The sequence below is a fragment of the Telopea speciosissima genome, chromosome 9 (genome assembly GCF_018873765.1).
Source record: "Telopea speciosissima isolate NSW1024214 ecotype Mountain lineage chromosome 9, Tspe_v1, whole genome shotgun sequence".
Taxonomy (NCBI): Eukaryota; Viridiplantae; Streptophyta; class Magnoliopsida; order Proteales; family Proteaceae; genus Telopea; species Telopea speciosissima.
This window is the reverse complement of record NC_057924.1, coordinates 46738234-46758296: the sequence shown is the minus strand read 5'-3', so window position 1 is coordinate 46758296 and position 20063 is coordinate 46738234. Positions and strand designations below refer to the sequence as shown.

General features: G+C 38.2%; 1 protein-coding gene and 1 long non-coding RNA gene across 2 annotated transcripts; one reads left to right on the top strand and one right to left on the bottom strand.

Annotated features, from left to right (window-relative positions):
- Positions 1–4151: 4151 nt before the first annotated feature.
- LOC122638969 (B3 domain-containing protein At2g33720-like) lies at positions 4152–4730 on the bottom strand. The gene has a single exon (XM_043831817.1). The coding sequence runs from the start codon at positions 4728–4730 to the stop codon at positions 4152–4154; it is 579 nt and encodes a 192-aa protein (XP_043687752.1).
- Positions 4731–6994: 2264 nt separating this feature from the next.
- On the top strand, positions 6995–11174 carry LOC122640996. Its single transcript, XR_006329794.1, has 2 exons — positions 6995–7153; positions 10578–11174. It is a non-coding gene; the product is annotated as an uncharacterized LOC122640996 (long non-coding RNA).
- The last annotated feature ends 8889 nt before the right edge of the window (positions 11175–20063 follow it).

Sequence of the window (20063 nt, the reverse complement as noted above, 5' to 3'; positions counted from 1 at the left end):
ACTTGATGTGTATATGCCTACATGGTTACGAGTGAGAACAGGTCTGACTTTGGGCATGGAAGTCCTTACCTAGATTATTAACTTGTTTCAGGTCTCGGTTTTGCTGGGTCTACTCTGTGTATTAATAAAGAATCTGAAAGGAAAATTTTAAATTTTGCAAATATGCATGTTTGAGAAAAGGTCTCAAACAAGCCCTTCACTTTTGCACCACATGGACTGAGTGGATGACTGTTGACTTGAGATCACTTGCCTAAGCTTTTCAAACAATTTTGAAATCTCTATAGTTTCACTTTGTGATGCTAGGTTGATCTGAAGTTTTCACTATATTGATGATGATATAGATGTGTTAGTTTTGATCAATGACATGTTCACCAAATTTGGGATAGTAAGGCCCAAAATAAAAGTTGCATATATCATCATATTCCAGTTGATATAATTGATCTGATCCAATAGGTTTATATCCGATGCGCTATCTGTGTTCTGTAGAGATCGTAGTTCGTATGGAAAAATTCAATGTGTTTGTATGCAGTTTCTAGCTAGCCTGCATAGAGTGGTTTTTTTTTTTCTTTTTCTGCCAGAAAATATATTACTTACTAGCATAGAGTGGTTTTGATGTTTCTTTGTGAAACAAAATCTTCTTCATCTAATGAGGCCTCATTCTTATGTGGAAAGCGGATTTTTATGTTGATATTATACGACAATCGGAGCAGTGCTTGCTTTCGTACTCTTGTTACTTCTGATTCCGCTTCCTGGTTTAATATGATGATTTATATGAGTGCATATTCTGCTACTCATCTTTCTCAATTGTCGTCCTCCATTAACAGATTGGGTTTTAGCTGGCAACTAGAATTCTTGTCTTTCTTCTTCGGAGAAGAGGAGCAGTCGCTCATATTCAGAATCTCCTAACTCACACTTCTTACACTTTTTGAAAAAATGAGAACATAAAACAATGCAGAGAAAGAATGGAAATTGCAAACAATCATTACAATGCAAGCACAAAGATTTACGTGGTTCGACAAGATTGCCTTTGTCCATGGTTAGATGAGATCTTTTCTCTATCAACGGAGAATGGGGTGATTGTTGCCCGTCCTCACACCTCTATTAGATTAATTACAAAAAGAACCATCACTACAAATTTATAATGAAATCATATATATTGGAATCAGCCTACTAATCCAAGCGAAGCGACGGAATACAAGAAATTGTATCCACCCCCCTCCCCCCCACCCCAAGCAAGCTTATTAGAGCTTCTGTTCATGGGGTTGCCTTTTACATGGAATTATGGGAGAGTGGGGCTTGACAGGTTCCTATCCTCGCCAGCTTGGTTGGAAGCCCATACGGAGGCTTTTGTTCTCATTCGTAAGACTAATGTCTCCACTACCTCTCTTCCGAGGCCATTTCACTACGAGACATTCTGGACCCTTGAACCCTCGTTTCAAGATGTGGTTAACAATCCATGGGATCTGGGATGGATTGTGCCATAACCTTCACTACACCAGTAAAGAGGCTCTTTCTTGATTTGTTCAATTATATTGACAATCCCAACTAAAGATGTCAAACCAAATTGAAACCAAATTGAACCATTTAAATCGAAATCTTGAAACCATTTAAGAAATGGTCTGGTTAAATTGCGACTGTTTAGTTGAAGGGTGTAAATCAAATTGAACCGCTTAAAATTGATTACATAGTAAGGTTTGTTTTTCTTTTTTTTTTGGGATAAGGGATTACATAGTAAGTTAAGTCATTCATGATTAGAATAAATTAACAATAAATATCTAACCTTACAACTATGAAACATATAAACAACTATAATCTTACATTTTTTTTCCGGTAATAAACTACAATCTTACATAAAACAATAAACATGTAAATAGCTCTAACCTTTCAATTATTGAAAGAAAATATAAAACAATTAACAATTCAATTCAATTTAAAGTTTACATTTATTTCAATAAAAAATTAAAAGGAAAAAAAAAACTTTTGAATAAAAAATAGAAAACATAATAAACCATTTAAACTGAAACATTTAATAAACCGTTCAAAATTTTTTTTTTTTTATGGTTTTTGAAACCTTTTAGTTAAATGGTTTGCTTTCAGGTTTCTACCATTAAGCATGCTTACTGAATCGAACCGTTTAACACCCTTAATCCCAACACTATCTTTCTCTTCTTATTTTTTGGGGTAGATACCATCTTCTCACTAATAAAAATACTATGACCCACTACAGTGACCATCGGTTGGCAAACTCCTTTTAAGAGAGAGAGATTTCACAAAAAGTTCATTAATGTTTCAACTATGTTATGAGTTACAATTGTTTGATTTTTGTCCATCCCCATTTTTTTTAAGAAGAAAAAGGTCTGGACAGCTTCATTGGAGATGTGCCACACCAATTTATATCTCTTAATTAATCTCTATATGTAATAAGTGAGATTAAGAAAGAAAAAGAAGACTCATTACTGTGTATCTTCTATATCATCCATTACCTCCTCCTCGACTTATCGTCTCCAAAGTCGGGCAATTAGATGGTTTCTGTGGAGATATGAAAGGATCTTGTTTGACCTCCATCCATGTTTGCCACAACCTGGCCTTTATTGCCATTTCTATGACAGGAAATGTTATCTTCACTTATGAGAATGGTTCTTTCTCCTCTCTACTCTTAAGGAGAGAATAAGACTTGAGAGATGAGCTTGCTGCTAAAGCTTGAAAGATCTCAGAATTCATAGTAGGACAAGAGATATATGGGCTACTTAAGTGACAGAGGAGTCTTTTATAGAGAAGAGAAGGAAAGAGTATTGTTAGAAGCAAAGAAAAAGTATATTTCATATCTCAATGGTGTTTGTGCAGTCAAGACTCATCACTGTGTTACCAAAATACTCATGGGCACATCATTGTTCCATGTTTATTGTTGGACACGATAAATTAATGGATGAGATTTTTTTTTTTGGATAGGTCCTACTCTATTCTATTCTATTAGGGTGGAGAGATGTGAACCAGGAGGATTGAACCCACACACCACATGCTATCAAGTGCGCTAGACACTTGTTCACAATGGATGAGATTAACCCTAGTCTCCATTGTCATTGACAACGTGCATCGTCTCCTTTGTCTCAGAGAATGAGAGAGATACAGAGATGAGAGGACCCAAAGAGGAGAGCGTGAGAGCGCTCACATGAGCTAGCTAGCGGTGGTTCTGTAACCAAAGAAGAAAGCCCTCGTTCTGGAAATGGGAAAACCGAAAATCAGTGAAGTCGAAACACCAAGGCTAAAAGCCTAAAACGGTAAAATGACTAAAATTAGGGCCGGGTTCAGCCCAAGGCTTCAACCTTAGCCCGGCCCAATCCTGACACTGGGCCTGAAAAATCGAACACTAACCTGTCCTCAGGATTGAAAATTTTGGCTCTGACCCTGTTTGGGCTCAAGGCAGGTCAGGGTTCACAGGGCCAAACTGGCACCTCTACGGGATCAGCTGTGTCGATTTGTCCAAGGTAGATCCCAAATATTGATCAATCCAAGGGTAAAAAAGTAATAGAAATTGATTTTTTTATTAAAAAATAAGGACAATTCCATCTACTCCGGACCGATTCAAGGCAATCCAGATCCGTATCGGTTCAATATCGGCTGAGACTCGCAGACCAATCCAAACAAATCTGATGTGCAGGTGTGGAAAGAATAAAGATGTTCAGTGCTATATGTGAGACATGTGTAAGGAACGAAATTATCAGCAATGACTAGAGATGATTTTAACAATATATTTTAATCGGGCTTAGTCCCTTATTAATGATTTTAAATCTTTAGTTATTAAAAAGAATGGGGTAAAATATTAATCCAAAACTGAATAAAACAGACAAGATAACCAACCATTAAAGTAGGAACTATGTATCGTTATTAACTGCAGTCACTGCTACTACAAAAGTTGAACTCCCTAAGCGCAAAATCAAGAATCACTATATCGATCTTTACAAGAAATTAATCTCCAAGTAGAAGATTATACAGACTTCAACTCTGTTAACGAACTACTTACCTTCCCTAAAAGCTACTGATCACTTCTTTACTCCTTAATCCTTACAATGAATGAATGAATATCATTGTATACACAACTACTGTCTACTGTATGAATGATCACTTGCTAAGCTGATCGAGATGGACATGAATCATATTGGGTCGTCATTGTCAGGCACAGGTGGGCTTAGACGGAGGCGTTTGCGTGCGAATTCACAAAGTTTAGGATCCGGAGGTGGAGGAGTTGCTGTTGCGACTACTGCGACTACTGGTTCAGCAGCGGCGGCACCATCTGGAGGAAGAGGAGATCTCTTGAGTACAGAAAAACAGAATCCCCTGGTGGAAGGGTCCCATAGCATCCCAATCAGATCCCCTGTTCGAAGCTCTCTCCTCTTCACGAATTCTTTAATCCAATTCAAACCAAGCTTGTAAGAGTGGTTGCTGTTCCACTTCTTGAAACTCAACAAATGGCGTGTGCCTGTATCCAAATCGTAAACCCAGACATTGAGTCCTCTAAAGCTCTGTACCACACCATGGATTTCACAAGGGTTTAGGAATGGAAGGACATGCTTCTCCACCTGATCGCTTGGCAATATAATTCTGCTAAGATGATAGAGATCACTGGCCGTGAGGTTTTTCTTGACAATCCATGGATCCCTGTACAACTTCAACTCCAATGGATCCTCCTCCTTCTGCTCCTCTCCGTCTCTCCTTTTCTTCAGTACTTTCATCTTTCTTCTCTACTCTCAGCAAGAGAAAGGAAACTCAAGAACACCAGAAACCGGCTACGATCAAAATTCAGAGAAATTGAAATTAAAGTAGAGATGAGAAATGCGTAACTGAAATGGTTGAGCGATCGAATGGGTAGGTATTATTTATAGAAGTAACTGAGGCGCTCTCTCTCTCTCTCTCGCTCAGGTGACTTAAACACTACCAATACTAATCTGAATAGGAAACACTAAGGAGTTACTTACTAATTTGGAATGACGAAGTTGTTTGATCGATCCACTTTGATTTGTTTCTAAAAATGAATCCTATTCAAATTTTGATTGCAGAGTTCGTTGGAAGGGCAGATTCGGGCAGATTATTTGCTTAACCTCCAAGCACTAACGGTCATATTTGAATTTTGTTGTGAAGGAAATATCGTTTAACTCCCGCGGGCAACAAGGACCTCTCAATCTTTAAAGCATGCCTCTCCCTGTTTCTTCTTATCAATGTCCAGCTGGTTTTTCAATAATAATAAAAAAATCCAACCGATTTTTATTAAGTAACTAATTAGTTAATGTGTCCATTGAGAGCCGGACCTAGCATTAACATCCAGATCTTTATCCCCTCCAGGTCCTTGTCCAACCCCGAAAATTATCTCCTCCAGTTTGCTGACCGATTCAGTTCCCCAGTTCTTCTAATAGGGGGATGGTGGACTCCACCCAGGCAGAGTGTTTGGGCATGGGTAGAGAGGTCCGTTAAGCCCCCCTTTGTTAGAGGAACTGGGGAACTGGCCGGGCAGCCAACTGGAGGTGATAAAGATCCTTGCCCAACCAAGTTCCCCAATGCCTCTAACAAGGGGATGTAATGATCATCCTACCCCTGCTCGCACACTCTGCTCGGGTGGGGTTCACCCGCCTTATTAGAGAGGTACTGGGCCGAGTAGGGAATTGGAGGAGATAATTTTCCACTAACATCATGGGTTGGGCTAAAGCTTGAGTTTGGGAATGACCCAATAGGTGGTGCTAATTGGTAGAGCAAGTTTCCCTGACGAGCCTAATCGATCATGGTTTTAGTGCATTGTACCAGATCGGTATCGATCATCTTCAAATCCGATACGATACGAATACAGATTGGCATAGATCGGCCTGTATCGGGCACGTTTGCTTTTGGTTTTCCTTAAAAAAATTGGGTTATTTTTTTTTTTTTACTCTTTTATCCATGGTCCGTACTATTTCACCAGTACAGTATCCACATGGTATCAAGATTGGTGGCTGTCAAAAGTAGGGATCAACTACTCCCATGGGGAGCAGTTGGGACAGATCTGAACCCTCCATGGGGTCTGGGACCCACCTCTAGGGTGTGGGACCCACGCCCCATGGAGGGTTCAAATCAGTCCCCTTCGTCTCCAAGTGGGGAGAAGATCCGGACTCAGTTAGTGGAGTTTGATTCTTCGTAGGAACCGAAAAAAGAAAGTTTAGCTATCACTATGCCGATCAAGTGGTGAGAGAACACGAGCCTTAGTGGGTTACAACAACTTTCACCTTAATATTCCACTTAGACTGGGTCTCATGCCACATACTAATCATCCAACAGTGGGCTATTTTTATGCATATGAGATGCCCCTCTACTACTCTAGATCCGAATAGACCCGATGGAGTAATAGGTCGTCCACCTGTCTCATTTTCTCTTCTTCTTCAATTCACCTTGAAGATTGGAAGGGTCACCTCGAGAATTGTGAAGTCGCGAGATTTTGGACCATCCGTTTAAGAGAACTTGAGCCTTTCATGCTCCTATATAAGTGATGACCAGCCTTCAGTCTTTCTACTTTCGCTTAGGGGCATCAATTGGTCAGTTTGGACCAGCTTCAGTTCGATTTCACCGATTTCAATGTGGGAATGCGTGAATCCAAAACATGATCCATTAAGGGTGTACCGGTTTAAGTTTGGATTCGGTTTCATATCAGTTTCTTTTATCAGTTTGGTTTTGGTTTGCCATGTAAATATATCCAAATGTATTAAAAAATGTCTTTTTTTTATAAATGAATTTCAGGTTGGTACAGTTTCTGATCGGGTTATATTGGTTTCGATCCGGTTTGGTTTCGGTGCCACAAAATCCCAATCCGAAATATGGTTCTATAAGCTCATATCAGTTTCGGTTCGACTCGATTTCAGTCGGTTCAATTCGGTTTCACTAGTTCGAGCTATATTTTGACACCCCTACTTTTGCTACTTTTGATTTTTCAAGAGAGGTCGTCTCCGAATCTTCTTGGCTCTTTCTCGTTAGTTAAGAGTCCTTACCTCGTTTTTGCAAAGTTTGTTTCATCATGTACTGACACAATCCTTGTTGCAGAATGCCGCCCCCTTCAACCCAAGACATGGTGATACCTGCAAATGCAGTAGGTAAAGTGTTGGGCAAAGGTGGGGCAAACATTGCTAACATCCGGAAGGTGGGATTTCTTTCATTCTTTCTGGAGTGGACATTCTCTCTCTCTCTCTCTCTGTGTGTTTTTGGTTGATTAATTATATGTTTTCTAATTTGTTCTATTGCGAACAATGAAGATGCTCTCCCAAAAGAAATTATTTCACTCACTTTGTTTGGTTGATTGATTACTTAAGGGCCCATTTGCTTGCCGGATAAAAGTGGGATAGGCAAAATGGGGTGGGAAAAGTGTACTATTTCCCCACAAAATACCAAGGATGTGTGTTTTTGGTTACATGGAGTGGGAAACTTCCAGACAAGCTCATTAAATGCGTTTATTCTTGTTTGGTGAGGTGACACCCATCTTTTTCCCATCCCATTCACTTTCGAAGTCCTACCAAGGACTTAGGCACTATTCATAGAAAAGTTACTTTTGAGTCTCTCTCTCTCTTCCTATTTCCTTTCTTCTCATGGAATCCCACCCCATGTCCATTTCCCCTCTCTCCCACTAAATCCCATCCCACTACAAAATGCATATTCCATTATTTCCTTTCTTCTCCTTGTCAACCCAACCCACAACATGTGGGACCCACCCTCACAAGTTTCCACCCTTTTTTATCTGGCAAACAACGGGCCCTAAGGGAATTGGTTTGGTCATTGTCCTAGTGGAAAAGAAAAATACAACGATTTTCATGTCTGTCTAATGAAGACTAATCCCAACCAGGAATAAATACAGAACAGGGTCACAATTACAACAGTTAAAGGAGAAATTCTGTAACTCAGTATTGAAAATTCAGATTGGTCCAAAAATCAGGCCGTGGAAGAATGGTCGTTTAAAGTTGCAACAGAATCCAATAAGAATAGAAAGTTATTGAAGAATCCTACTGTGACAAGGAATTGTCAAATGCATGAACAGAACTATGAATCGACCAGATTAATTTGGAGATTCAAAATGATATGCTAAGAGGAGCAAATTTGAAGCGACTGAAGTAAACTGTTGTCAGAACCAGCAGCATGTAATCTGAAACTATAAGTAGAACTTAACGGAAATTTTTAGTAGAATCAGTATAAATGCAGTAGAAGCATTCAGATTTTGACCTGTAACTTGATTGAAAGATAGAATATAGAAGGATAATAGGTGAGAAATCCACCTAAACCTCAGGTTAGGAATACATCTGATGCAGGACATTTGGGGGCTGCTCCTACCAGCCCTAGCCCAGGCCCAATTAGATACTCCAAGGGATACCATCTCAGGCCCAAGCCCTACTAGCCCTGTATTTAGTTTTTATTTCAGTTATTGCTGTAGAATTAGTTATTAGAGGACAGTTATTGCTGTAGAAGTAGTTGTTAGGGAGTTATTTTGTGCAATTTTTTTATTTATTTTAAAAGACTGTAATTTGAGAAGGGTGAAACAGAATTGAATAACCAAAGAATGAATTGAGTTTCTGGCTGTGTGCATGTGCACCCTCCTTCTCTTTTCTCCCTGCAACTCTGATCCCCCCTCCTCTTCTTTTACTGCTTCTTCTCACGGTTTCTTCTCTTTCCCCCCTGCAATTCTGATTTTCTTCCTAGCTTTTCTTTTCTCCTTTCCCCTCCCCCATTAACATCAAAGACTAGAAGAGAACCCTCTCTTCCACTAAGGAATCCACTTTATCCGTCATTTGGAAAGAACTACTTACATGCTGAATCCACCAAGTATACATCATTGAATCCACAGGTAGTACTGAATCAACAACACAAAATTCAGAAACTGAACATCTTTATTTATTCAAATTATTGTGATGACCTGAAGGTCTTACATGTATTTATAGCTTCTCAAACCACTATCTAATGCTATAGAAGCATGCACTTCTTTGTCAACAACAGCAGGCTCTTTCGGTCCTTGCTAGCTGTTCCAGTTCTCCAGTCAATTCCTGCCAAAGAATGAATGTACAATTTGATGTCTCAATGATATTACCAATCAACGAACTGCGAGTTGGAGAGTTGGGGGAGGTGTTTTCATTATGTATTGAATAGCCAGACATCCTTGGCCAGGTTTCAGAATGGAAGAGGAGTCATGAAAGGAATAGTTAGCTACGCACGATAACGATAGATCCAATCTGACCCATTACATTGTCCAGCCAATAGAATGACACCAATTCAATCTAAATACTTGACAATCTATAAGTAGGGCTGTAAACGGATCGGATTCGGCTCGGATAGTGCTATATCCATATCCGCATCCGTTTAGCTTTCGGACGGATTCGGATAGTGCTAAACGGATACGGACACGGATACGGAAACGGATTTCGGCTATTCATTTACACCCCTGACTATAAGGAAAAAATAGTGAGCACATATTTTAGGCTCATTGTAGAAAGAATCTAGAAGATCCCAAACTTAACTAACTAATAGATCATGTATTCTTACTTCCTACCCATATTTTAGGCCCATTAATGATTTCCCTGAGAGTTGGCTCAGGCACAACCCACAGGATATGATCGCAGGACACAGACTTAAGACTAGAATAATGATATATTTATTAACTTGAGATGGATCAATCTGTTGGCCTTGAAAACCTGGTCAAGTAACACTATAGAGGAAAGGAATTTTCCTTCAAATTTTGGCCAAGATTCAACACGTGGGTCTGGAGATATGGCAGTGGCCAGAAAATAGAACTTCCATAAAACAGAATTAGTTACTGAAAAGAAAATTAGATAAATTAACAGCAAATGACTCTTAAAAGTTTAACATGCACAGGAAAGGTATAACAGGAAAACTGATTTGGATAGAAAGAAAAAAAAAGATAGTAGAAGAAAGGTAAGACTAAGAGAAGAAGGGAATGGATAGGGAGATATGACCTTGGAATCACGACCAAGGTCTGTGGGAATGGCTTCACCACCTTACCATAGAGGCAAAAACCAAAATTTTCAGTACTCAAGTTGTAGGTGAAGTTTATGGCCCCTCCCCTTTATAACTTCTATAACAATCACAAAAATAGGAAACCGCTATGTATGGTAGGAGGAATCCCTTACAAATTTCAGGCTCTTTGAAGTCGGGAAACACTGTGAAGTGGCGGTAGGCTGCGTACATTTGACCCTCCCCAGTCCCCGTAGTGGTGGGATCCTTGTGCACTGTGTACTCCCTTTTTTATGCACTTAGAAGCCATATATTATACTCATTGTGGAATTTGACCAGTAAGATTGGTGGGATGTCCTTTACAACATGGACCCATCCATTGTTTGACATATGATAAGGGTTAAACATTGCTGAACTTTATAGAATTCACTAACCTCTAACCTTTGTGAATATTACTTCAATTTTTATGGTCTTTAATGCTTCCATTGCCTTGATATGTTAATTTTAGTTGATTGACTCCTCTAGGAGGATCCATTTTTATGTCATAAGATTATCTTGGTCTGATTATTATTTTCTTTGCACCCCTTACTCATGTTTTACTGTCTGTTTGCCAGATCTCAGGAGCAATTATAGAGATCCTTGACTCAAAGACATCGCGTGGTGACCGAATTGCCCAGATAGCTGGCACGCCTGATCAGAAGCGTTCGGCTGAGAACTTGATTCAGGCCTTCATAATGGCCACATGAGATTTCTGGATCTTGGTGGTATTTGAAGATGAATTTAATTTATATTCAGAGATTTCTTCCCCAGAGGATTCCTCTTCATGTTTCTTTTAGGTGTTGCTCCAGAGGAATTAATGTTCGTAGGATTCTCCTACTGGAACTCCTATTACCTCCATAACAGAGCCTACTTGAGATTTATTGGCGGATTCACACTCGGCTTTTCATTGGGAGCTAGGCTTCTGTCTTAAGTTGCTCAATCTTTTCCCTTGTCTCAAAATATCTTAGAACTTAAATAGGATCTTTCTTTCCTGTTTGGTTTTTAATCATGCCTTATCTTGGACAAGCGTAGACTCCATCTTATTTCCAGTGTGGTGCTGTGCTCTTTAAGATGTTCACTCCAGTAATATACTCTTTAATGACCTTAACTTGGTTCATTGCTACTCAAGTACTCATGATATATATGTTTGCTTTATTTTTCTTGTCTTTCAACCCTTGCCTTCAGCTTTTGTGAATAGGATCGTCTATCGATGATGTACAGAGCAATGTGGTTGGTTTTATCTGTTTTCTTGGTATTCTCCTGATGTGTTGAGGTATGCAGATTAGTTTGGGCCCTGAAAAACCATGTTATTGCCAAAACTGAAATTAGAAACCATCCGATAAATATTGGGTTCCGTCCTTTTGCTGTTCTGCTTATGAACTTGTCTCTTGAGCTGGTTTAGGAAGAAATCCCTTTGGATTTGGTTAGTGGAATTTTATGGCTCTCAGGCCTCTCAATCTTAATTTGATGTCTGTATTTCTGCTGGAATAATTTATTCTTGAAGATTTTATCATAAAAACTCTTACCTGGTTTACCTAAAACCTACTCTACTATTACGTTGCCTTAAAGAAAGATTTCTGGATCTAGATCTGTAACTTTTCTTCTGGATCAAGATCTGCTCTTTCTCTTCCTTTTTATTTGTGCTTCTATGTGTAGTTTTCTTCAGCTGTTTTGCTTAATTTTTATTATCATGTTCTTTGTTTCTTTCCCCTCATATTTCTTGATTTCTTTCAGTTGGCAATTCTGTAATATCTGAACTAGAATTAGCGGCTTGGTGTGGTTCCTGACTTTTTCCTATTTCTTTTGACTAAACCAGTCACACTTTGAACTTGTAATTAAGATATTTAGCATGCCTTTGTTCTTGTTGTGGCATTTTTCAAGAGTGGTAGTTCTCTGGTTCTCTACTTTGCTCTACTGACATTTCAGTAATGTTTCTACAAGAATTGACAGTACTTGGTCTGGTTGTTGACCAAATTCCACCTTTCTTATCAAGCCAAGCGCATCGGTGACTTGGAAGAATTATGCTCTAGTCAAATAGCTCTTCAGCATCCCTTCATTCTTGTAATGACATGTACTTCCCTTCAGGTTCTTAAGTCTACTGACAATCCAATAATGTCTCAAATAGAATTTAAGATGCTTATTCTTGTTACTGACTAGTCTCATCTTTTCTACAAACCGGATCACTTCTAAGCTCGAATGAGAAGTGCTAATTGAAAAGCTGATTAGAATGTCTTAATCCTGTTACGAGTATGTGACACACTCGAAGTATTAGTTTCCACTTCCCACTTCCTACTTCCCCCTTCATTTATTTATTTATTTAAAATCCAAGTCATGTATTGCTGATCTCTGTTAGTATGAACTTTTAGTGTAGCACTAGTTGGTATCCTTTAGATTTTAGTGTATGCATTGTCCTAGATGTCTTGTTAAGCTAAGGGTGTATCTTGATAGTTTCAGAAGAAAAAGGGGGAGGGGGAGGGGGAAAAGGTAGTTGGGGGTTGTCTTTATTAGTTTAATTTTCAAATTCCTCTTTTGTTATCTGTAAATAGAACGGCTAATAGGTTTATTTTTCCAACTGATCACTATCTCATTATTCAGGTGACCATGTGCTTCCATTTTTTGTTTGAAATATAAATATTCATTAAATGAGTTTGAACTTTCATACGGTGGTTCCGTTACCATGTTATCTGCTATGTTCGTAATGTATGGTGTTCTTTCTTCTTTAATTTAAATAGCCATTGTTCAGGTATCTGCGTGCACTAAGTTTAGGGATTTTTTTTTTGTTGGGGGGGGGGGGGGGGAAGAAAGGATTATTACCCTTTTTCCAATTCCTACAGCTCGGCAGTGTTAGGTGGAGATGCTGACACATGGCAGCTTAGACATCCAACGGTTTGAATTCAACATAGTCAATGAGCTTAGATCGTTGGATGTCTAAGTTGCCACATGTCGGCATCTCCACTTAGCACAGCCATACTGCCGAGTTTTAAGGAATTGGAGAGGATGGAAAATAAGTTAATCTCAAGTGCCATTTTGACTAAGTTGGGTCAATGTCAATGTAGAGATTTTATCTTGGGTGCTATGGCGTACACTAAGTTTAGGATTTTTTTTTTTGGGGGGGGGTTGTTTGGAAGGATTATTATCCTCTCTAATTCCTACAGCTCGGTAGTGTTAGGTGGAGATGTTGACACATGATAGCTCAGACATCCAATGGTTTGAATTCAACATAGTCAATGAGTTTGGATCGTTGGATGTTCGAGCTGCCACATGTTGGCATCTCTACTGAGCACTGCCGAGCTTTAAAGAATTGGAGAGGATGGGAAATAAGTTAATCTCAAGTGTCATTTTGACCGAGTTGGGTCATTGTCAATGTAGAGGTTTTATCTTGGGTGCTTTGGGGTGATGGATATTGTACCTCATTTTTGATGTACTGAAACTTTTTTAAATTTGTTGTCTTAAAAGGTGCAACTTGCAAAGGACACTATGGGTTTGATTTATTGGGTTTGAAGTTCATACCTTGGTATTTGACTATTTGTTAAATAATTGGGGAATAACATTTGATGTAGCCCGAGTGGTGCAAGTTGGTCCTGTCGGCCCGAACCTGCCCTTAGCTTGAACAGGGTCTGTGCCGAGATACCTTCTCTCTGGTCAGGGGCTGAAAAATTCTGGCCTTGAGTCAGGGTCGGGCTGGAGTAGGAATGTAGGATTGAGGCTTCGGGCCAAGCCTGGCCTAGCCCTGTTTTTAAGTTATATTGATATAACATATATTTTATAAAGCTTAAACGTCGGATTCATTTTGTTAGATAATATATTATATATTATATATTATATATGAAGATGATAAATAATATTATATATTTTATTATAGTGTTATTTCATATAAAATTGATAATATTCTCCCTGGCTCAGTCAACCACTGCATCTCCCTATCCCTTTCTTATGATCAAGGCCATTTAGAGTCAGCCTAGCTTGGTTCCTAGAACGGGTCAGGGTTGGACTTTTCAGGTCCCAAGTCAGCTAAGGGGTCTCAGGTTGGGCTTGGGTTTTAAAAATCCCTGCCCAATTTGATCCTGTAGGTCAGGATTCATTGCATAAAGAGAATGCCCAACCTTCGGAGGGAAGAAAATTAGGTGTAGGTCAGGCTACACAGTCCATTGAATGAAGAGAATGCCTAATTTTTTTAACGGAACTTGGAAGTGTTTGCAGGTGTAACTTAAATGATTATATGCATGCTAATGGATCTAAATGGAGGGGGGTAACAAGAACTTGCTTATGTGTCGAGGTTTGATCTTGAATTTACAGAGAGTTTATCACGATTTGTCAATTCTTATTTATGGCTTCTGGCTCTATATGTATCTTGGAGAATCTTGAACATATATACAAGCCCTGATTGAGGCTGAACTTAGTTCAATAGGATCTATTTGGGATTCTACAACATCGTGTTGATACAATGTACAATGCAGAACTTCCAACTCCTGAACTTTGTGATACAACACGCCCCAACCCTCTCTCAGCTTTCGCATCCCATGCCCCCTCAATGTAGTCCCGCCCCAACCCCTCTTTGCAATCTCAAACTTTTGAGTTTGTTGAGTTCCCCAAAGATGAATTTAAGTGAGTTCAATGGGACTTGAGATTGCCCATCTCCTTGGAAAAAGTTGCCAAAGCTTGAGGACTACAGAAAGGGGTTTCCTTTGCCACATCTTTACTTCCAGTTCAAACGAGTACAGTTTCTATTCCTAGTGGCCCTCAGGTACCCAACTACTACACAGATTGATAGAATGCGTGAGAGATTTGGATGCTTGGTTTGGTTCAAGAAGAAGAATAGAAATGAAATCTATTTTAAAAAATTAGAGTTTTCAAATGAATTTTTTATTCATGAAATTTTATGAACTGTGTTGCAAACAAACAATCTCAATTTTTTAACCAAAAACCTATTTGTTTATCTATTTCAAGAAAAAAAAAATGAAATTTTGAAATAGAAATTATGCCAAAGAGAGCCCAAGTTACAAGAAGATTTTCCCTTCATTTTATGACTTCTTAGCATAGTTGTCATGGTGTCGCCATGGCCCTGCCATGGCGTCCTGACGCTGGGGAAAGTCACATATCGAGCTACACCATGCTTAATGTAAAAATATGGTCCGATATGGCTTCCATGGCGTCGTCATGGACACCATACCACGATATTTGGGCATATTGGTTGATATTTGTACATTTGAATGTATAAAAGTTAAATTTTTTTTTTTAAACCATTTAATAGCTTAGATGCTTTTTCGTTAATGTCTATTGGAGGTGTAACTTGAAAATATACACCTGCAATACACATTAACATAAAAATTAAAAACATCAAACATATTACCCTAATTGGGGAGAAATAGAAATCACAAAAGCCATAGAAAGTTTGAGAGTTGAGACAGAGGAACAGTTCGTGAGATAGAGGATTGAGATTCCGACAAGCAACAACTTTGGCTTTAGTTCCTGGTTTCCCGCAACTCTCGGCAAAGAGAATTCTTCACTCCTTTGAAATTTGAAGTTGCGAACACCTCCGACAACCTCCAGGACTCCAGCCAAGTAATTTTTTATTATTTTTTTTAATTTGGTTCTTCTTTCTCCTCCCAGGCAGTCCTCTTCTTCTTCAGTTCTTCTCCTCCCAGCCTCCAGTAATGATTAGTGATTACAGCTAGTACTAGTAGTATCGTTTTTTATTTATTTTTTCTTCTTGCCTTGCACAGGCACACATACGCAGTTACACACACAGAGACAGGGAGAGAGTCGAGAGACAGAAAGGGGGGGGATTTATTTCAGTTAGTAGTCCTCTCGGTTTTTTTTTTTTTTTTTTTTTCTTCTTCGTAACTGCTTGTGCAGTCACAGAGACAGGGAGATAGTCGAGAGACAGAGGGGGGCCTCTCGGTTTTTTTTTTTTTCTCTTTTTTTTTCTTCTTGGAAACTGCTTGTACAGTCATAGAGACATGGAGATAGTCGAGAGACAGAGGGGGGGGGGGGAAGGGATTTATTCCAGTTACAGCCATAGTACTCTCTGTTTTTTTTCTTTCTTTTTTCTTCTTCTTGCCTTATAGTTGCAGGCTTGCTTACAGTTGCAGACCTCTCAGTCTTTTTTTTTTTTCCCTTTTTTCTTCTTGTTGCCTTGCACTTGCAGCCTTGCAGGCTTGCACACAACCTCTCGGTTTTTTGTTTCTGCTTCTTGCCTTGCAGTTGTAGGCTTCCACATAGACAGAGAAGGTGTTTTATTTTTTTCTTCTTCTTGTCCTGCACACAGCCACACACAACAGCAGCACATATTCAACTCCATTAGTCCATAATTTCAGTTTTTTTTTGCCCTTCAACTTAATGTTAATCTACTAAAAACCAGTACTTTGATAGTTTGATTTTGTGTATTCCATCCTAGTTCAGCTTAATGTTAATCTGCTAAAAACCAGTTTAATTGTTATTTTTGTTTTGTTACTTTTGTAGTCTCTTTCACTCAACTAACGGAGTAATGGATATTACACTTTCATGAATTAAACCATAGTATATTAGTAGTACACTTTCATGTTGATTTTTTATGTTATAGAACATATATTATAGCATACTAAATGACATTAAAAATAGAGAAAATAAAAAATAAAACATGGTCGACATGCTCGCCATGGCAGGCGACATATCGATATATCGACGTGACACCCCTCCACCGACTTGGATCGCCGTGACGCCGTGACAACTATGCTTCTTAGTGATTTAAGGAGGAATTTTTATCGTTTTTGTGGAGATAATTGGAGTTGTTTAGACTTGAGTATTTCTTTTCCGCTTGGCTGTTTCTTATCTTGTAGTATATTCAGGCATCGTTTGATAACGTTACGCATGTTTCTGTTCCGTTTCTCATAAAAAAACGTATTTTGGTGTTTTTGTTTGTAGAATAACATTTCTGGGTTGCAATATGGTGTTTGATAAACCTGTTACAGGAACGTATCCATAACACTTTTGTAATGTAACGGTGTTTGATAAAACCTGTTTCTGCAACAGTTTTGAAATGTTTACTATAAATTACAGAAATGCCATTAATATTATAATCCATGTAAAGTCAATGATGTTAGGACATTAGAAATTATTAAAAATCCATATTAAATGTATATTAAAAAAAAGAGATAGAGATGCACTAATAGGTTACTATAAATTACAGAAATGCTATTAACACAATAAATTACAAAAGTTTATGGATCGATTAGACGTACACAAATTTTAAAGAATACAAATAGGAAATGTCTCATTCATTTTTGCATCTTCAAAACCAGAGAAGAACAAAATTCATTCAAACTATCAACAAAAAAAGACAGAAAGAAAGAAAGAAAAAAACCACGGAGAAACAAACATTGTATGATGCTCATGATTGTCTTCTATGAACAGTTGAATAAAAAGGATCCTGGTGGATTCGAATCACCATCCCCTTGAAACATGCTTGAGACATCCTCATGTTCCAAGTGCTCTACCAATTTGAGCTAAAGACCCAACAAATAAAGTTTGAAATTTACAAGTAACCATGAGACCATGCCACAAACCATGCTTCAATGATAATACCCAATGGGGGCCTTGCAACAACCCTTCCTAATATTCTTACATGTATTGAACAACATAAGAGATCATGTAACAAAACAAGAAAAAAATTATTGAAGAGGAAGATCAAAATCATTTGTTTCTTCATTAGGTAACAAGTCACTAATGAGCAACAAGAACACCATCCAGACCTCAGCTAATCTAACCTTGTCAAGCACCTTATCTGTCCAAAATTTGGGTTTGTTATTGGCTCCTCTAGTCTCCTATTGGACCTTTGAGTGTTTTTAACCTTTGGTTTGATTGCTTGAAAGAAGAGAAGAGATAATTTTATTTTTTTAGTGGGGGAGAGATAGGTTGAGGAATTAGAGAGAGTTCCTTGTAGGCTGGATTAACTCTTTACTTATGTGTAAATGCATCCATATTAATTGTTAAATACTAAAGTCCAAGGACTGAGTGAAACACATGAATATTAGACCCATAATTCCTAGACAGAATTCTTCTAGCCTTGATAGAAAAAGCTGTGAACCTCTACATCATTACAAAAACAAGCATACAAGGCATGTCATGAGTGTATACCTGTGCATTGGAATCTCACTCAGAAAATGGGTTTGATAGTCCATAGCTCTGCATAATTATACACTTGAGGTATTGGATTCTAGCTCCATCTCTAAACCTTATACAAAATACTTTGAGGTGGGTAATGACTATTAAAATTCAGTATAGACAACATTTCCCACAAAAAAAGTGGATGTGAACAAAGAAAACTTGGAAAATTAAGCTACTGCAAGACCAATGAGACAAAAGAAAAGAATTTCTGAGCAACTAAGTTGAAAAACCAAAATTCATCACTGCATTAAATGAAGAACAATCACACTTTGCACTAGGTTGTTTAAAGAGTAATGACATTGAGAAGAACACAGTTTTCATCAAGTAAGCTAACTACAGCTCTGAAATGAACAGATATCACTTCTGATAAAATAAATTAATGTAATAAAAGAACATGACATAAATTCGAAGCACTACCATCATATGAGAATATTCTACCTGTAAATTTCTTACCACAAGCTCCAGCACTAGAAATCAAGAGACAAAAGTAAATTAAATTAGGTTGAAGCAAGGAGGTAAGAAACAACTTCTGCCATAACCATAGCCAGACTTTTTGCAAAATATAAGTGCGTACAATCTTTTCTTCTCCACAACCAAAGAAGTAGGATTAAGTTATTCCAAGCCTCAGTGACAGAATAAGATCTAGTAATTCCAGTTTACTGGAAAATTGTGAGCCATAGTTCCTCAATGAATCCTTTACAGAATACACACCCCTAGAAATCTATTGTAGTGGCAATTAATGATAACACCCTAAAAATATGACATTGCCACTAAACAGGGACTTTTAGTGAAAAAGACCCTAAAGACAATATATAAGGTATCTATGTCAGCTGCTGCATAAGAAAAAAGCCTCTAATTCTTCATTTTTGGTTGTGCCAGCTCAGAGTCACTGGAAAAGTTCAAAGATGGTCAAGTTGTAGAGATTGATTTGTCACCTTTGTTAGCACTTCTCCACTTCTCTTATTTTTCTCCTCTTCTTTACCATTTCTTCTATTATTAAGTGGGTTTTTTTTTGTTCTAACTTTTGTTTGCCTTTTTCTTTTAGTGTTTCATTATTGGCAGTGATAGATATTGAATGGATATGCAATTAAGAAGACATTACCTGCTTTTCCTGTCGAAAATAATTTATTGGATCCTGAGATTGTTCATTAATTATGCCCATCTAAGTTACCCAGATAAGACATTTGTAATTAAAACTTAAAAGCTAGTGAAAAAAAAAATAGGAAACCATAACATGCTGACTGATGGAACAAAAAAAAACAGAGTGTTGAACACGGTGGATTCGCTTGTGGATTCTAAAAAAAAAACAGAGTGTCATAACATTCTAATCTTATTCATTGCCCTTCTCTCCAGTAATTGGTTTACCTCTTGGAGAGAGTTTGAGATGAGTTGGTCATCTCCTTCCAATTTCAAGGTGCTCATCAAATCGAAATCGAATAACAGAGACCAAAGAATCAGCATAACAGAGCATCGAAAATATGGTGTATACCTGATCAAGGCGGTGAGTTTCTTTGTTTGTCCTGCTCAAATGCAACTGCAAAGGGTCAAGATTCACACACACACACACACACACACACACACACACAGACACACACACAGAGAGAGAGTCAGTAAAATCACCCAAAAAACACAACATCAATACAAAAAAATGAAGGGGAAAATGGGTTCAAAATTAGATTTTGTGAGATTTTTGAACTCCAGGGTTCAACGATAAGAGAACAACGAAAGGGAAATTGGAGGTTTTGAGCCAATATTGGCTTCCAGTCACCGTTGAACCCTAAATCAGGAGGATTTCCATATTTCGCACCTGGTATGGTCTTCCATTGAAGAAGATTAGACCATACCATATCAGATAGCGAGAGAGGGATAGCGAGAGAGAGCGAAACAGAGAGAGGGTACCTGGATCTCAGAGCATT

What these genes read in the sequence shown, in the direction of transcription:
- LOC122638969 (XM_043831817.1), bottom strand. Translation starts at nt 4,730, where the DNA reads ATGAAAGTACTGAAGAAAAGGAGAGACGGAGAGGAGCAGAAGGAGGAG.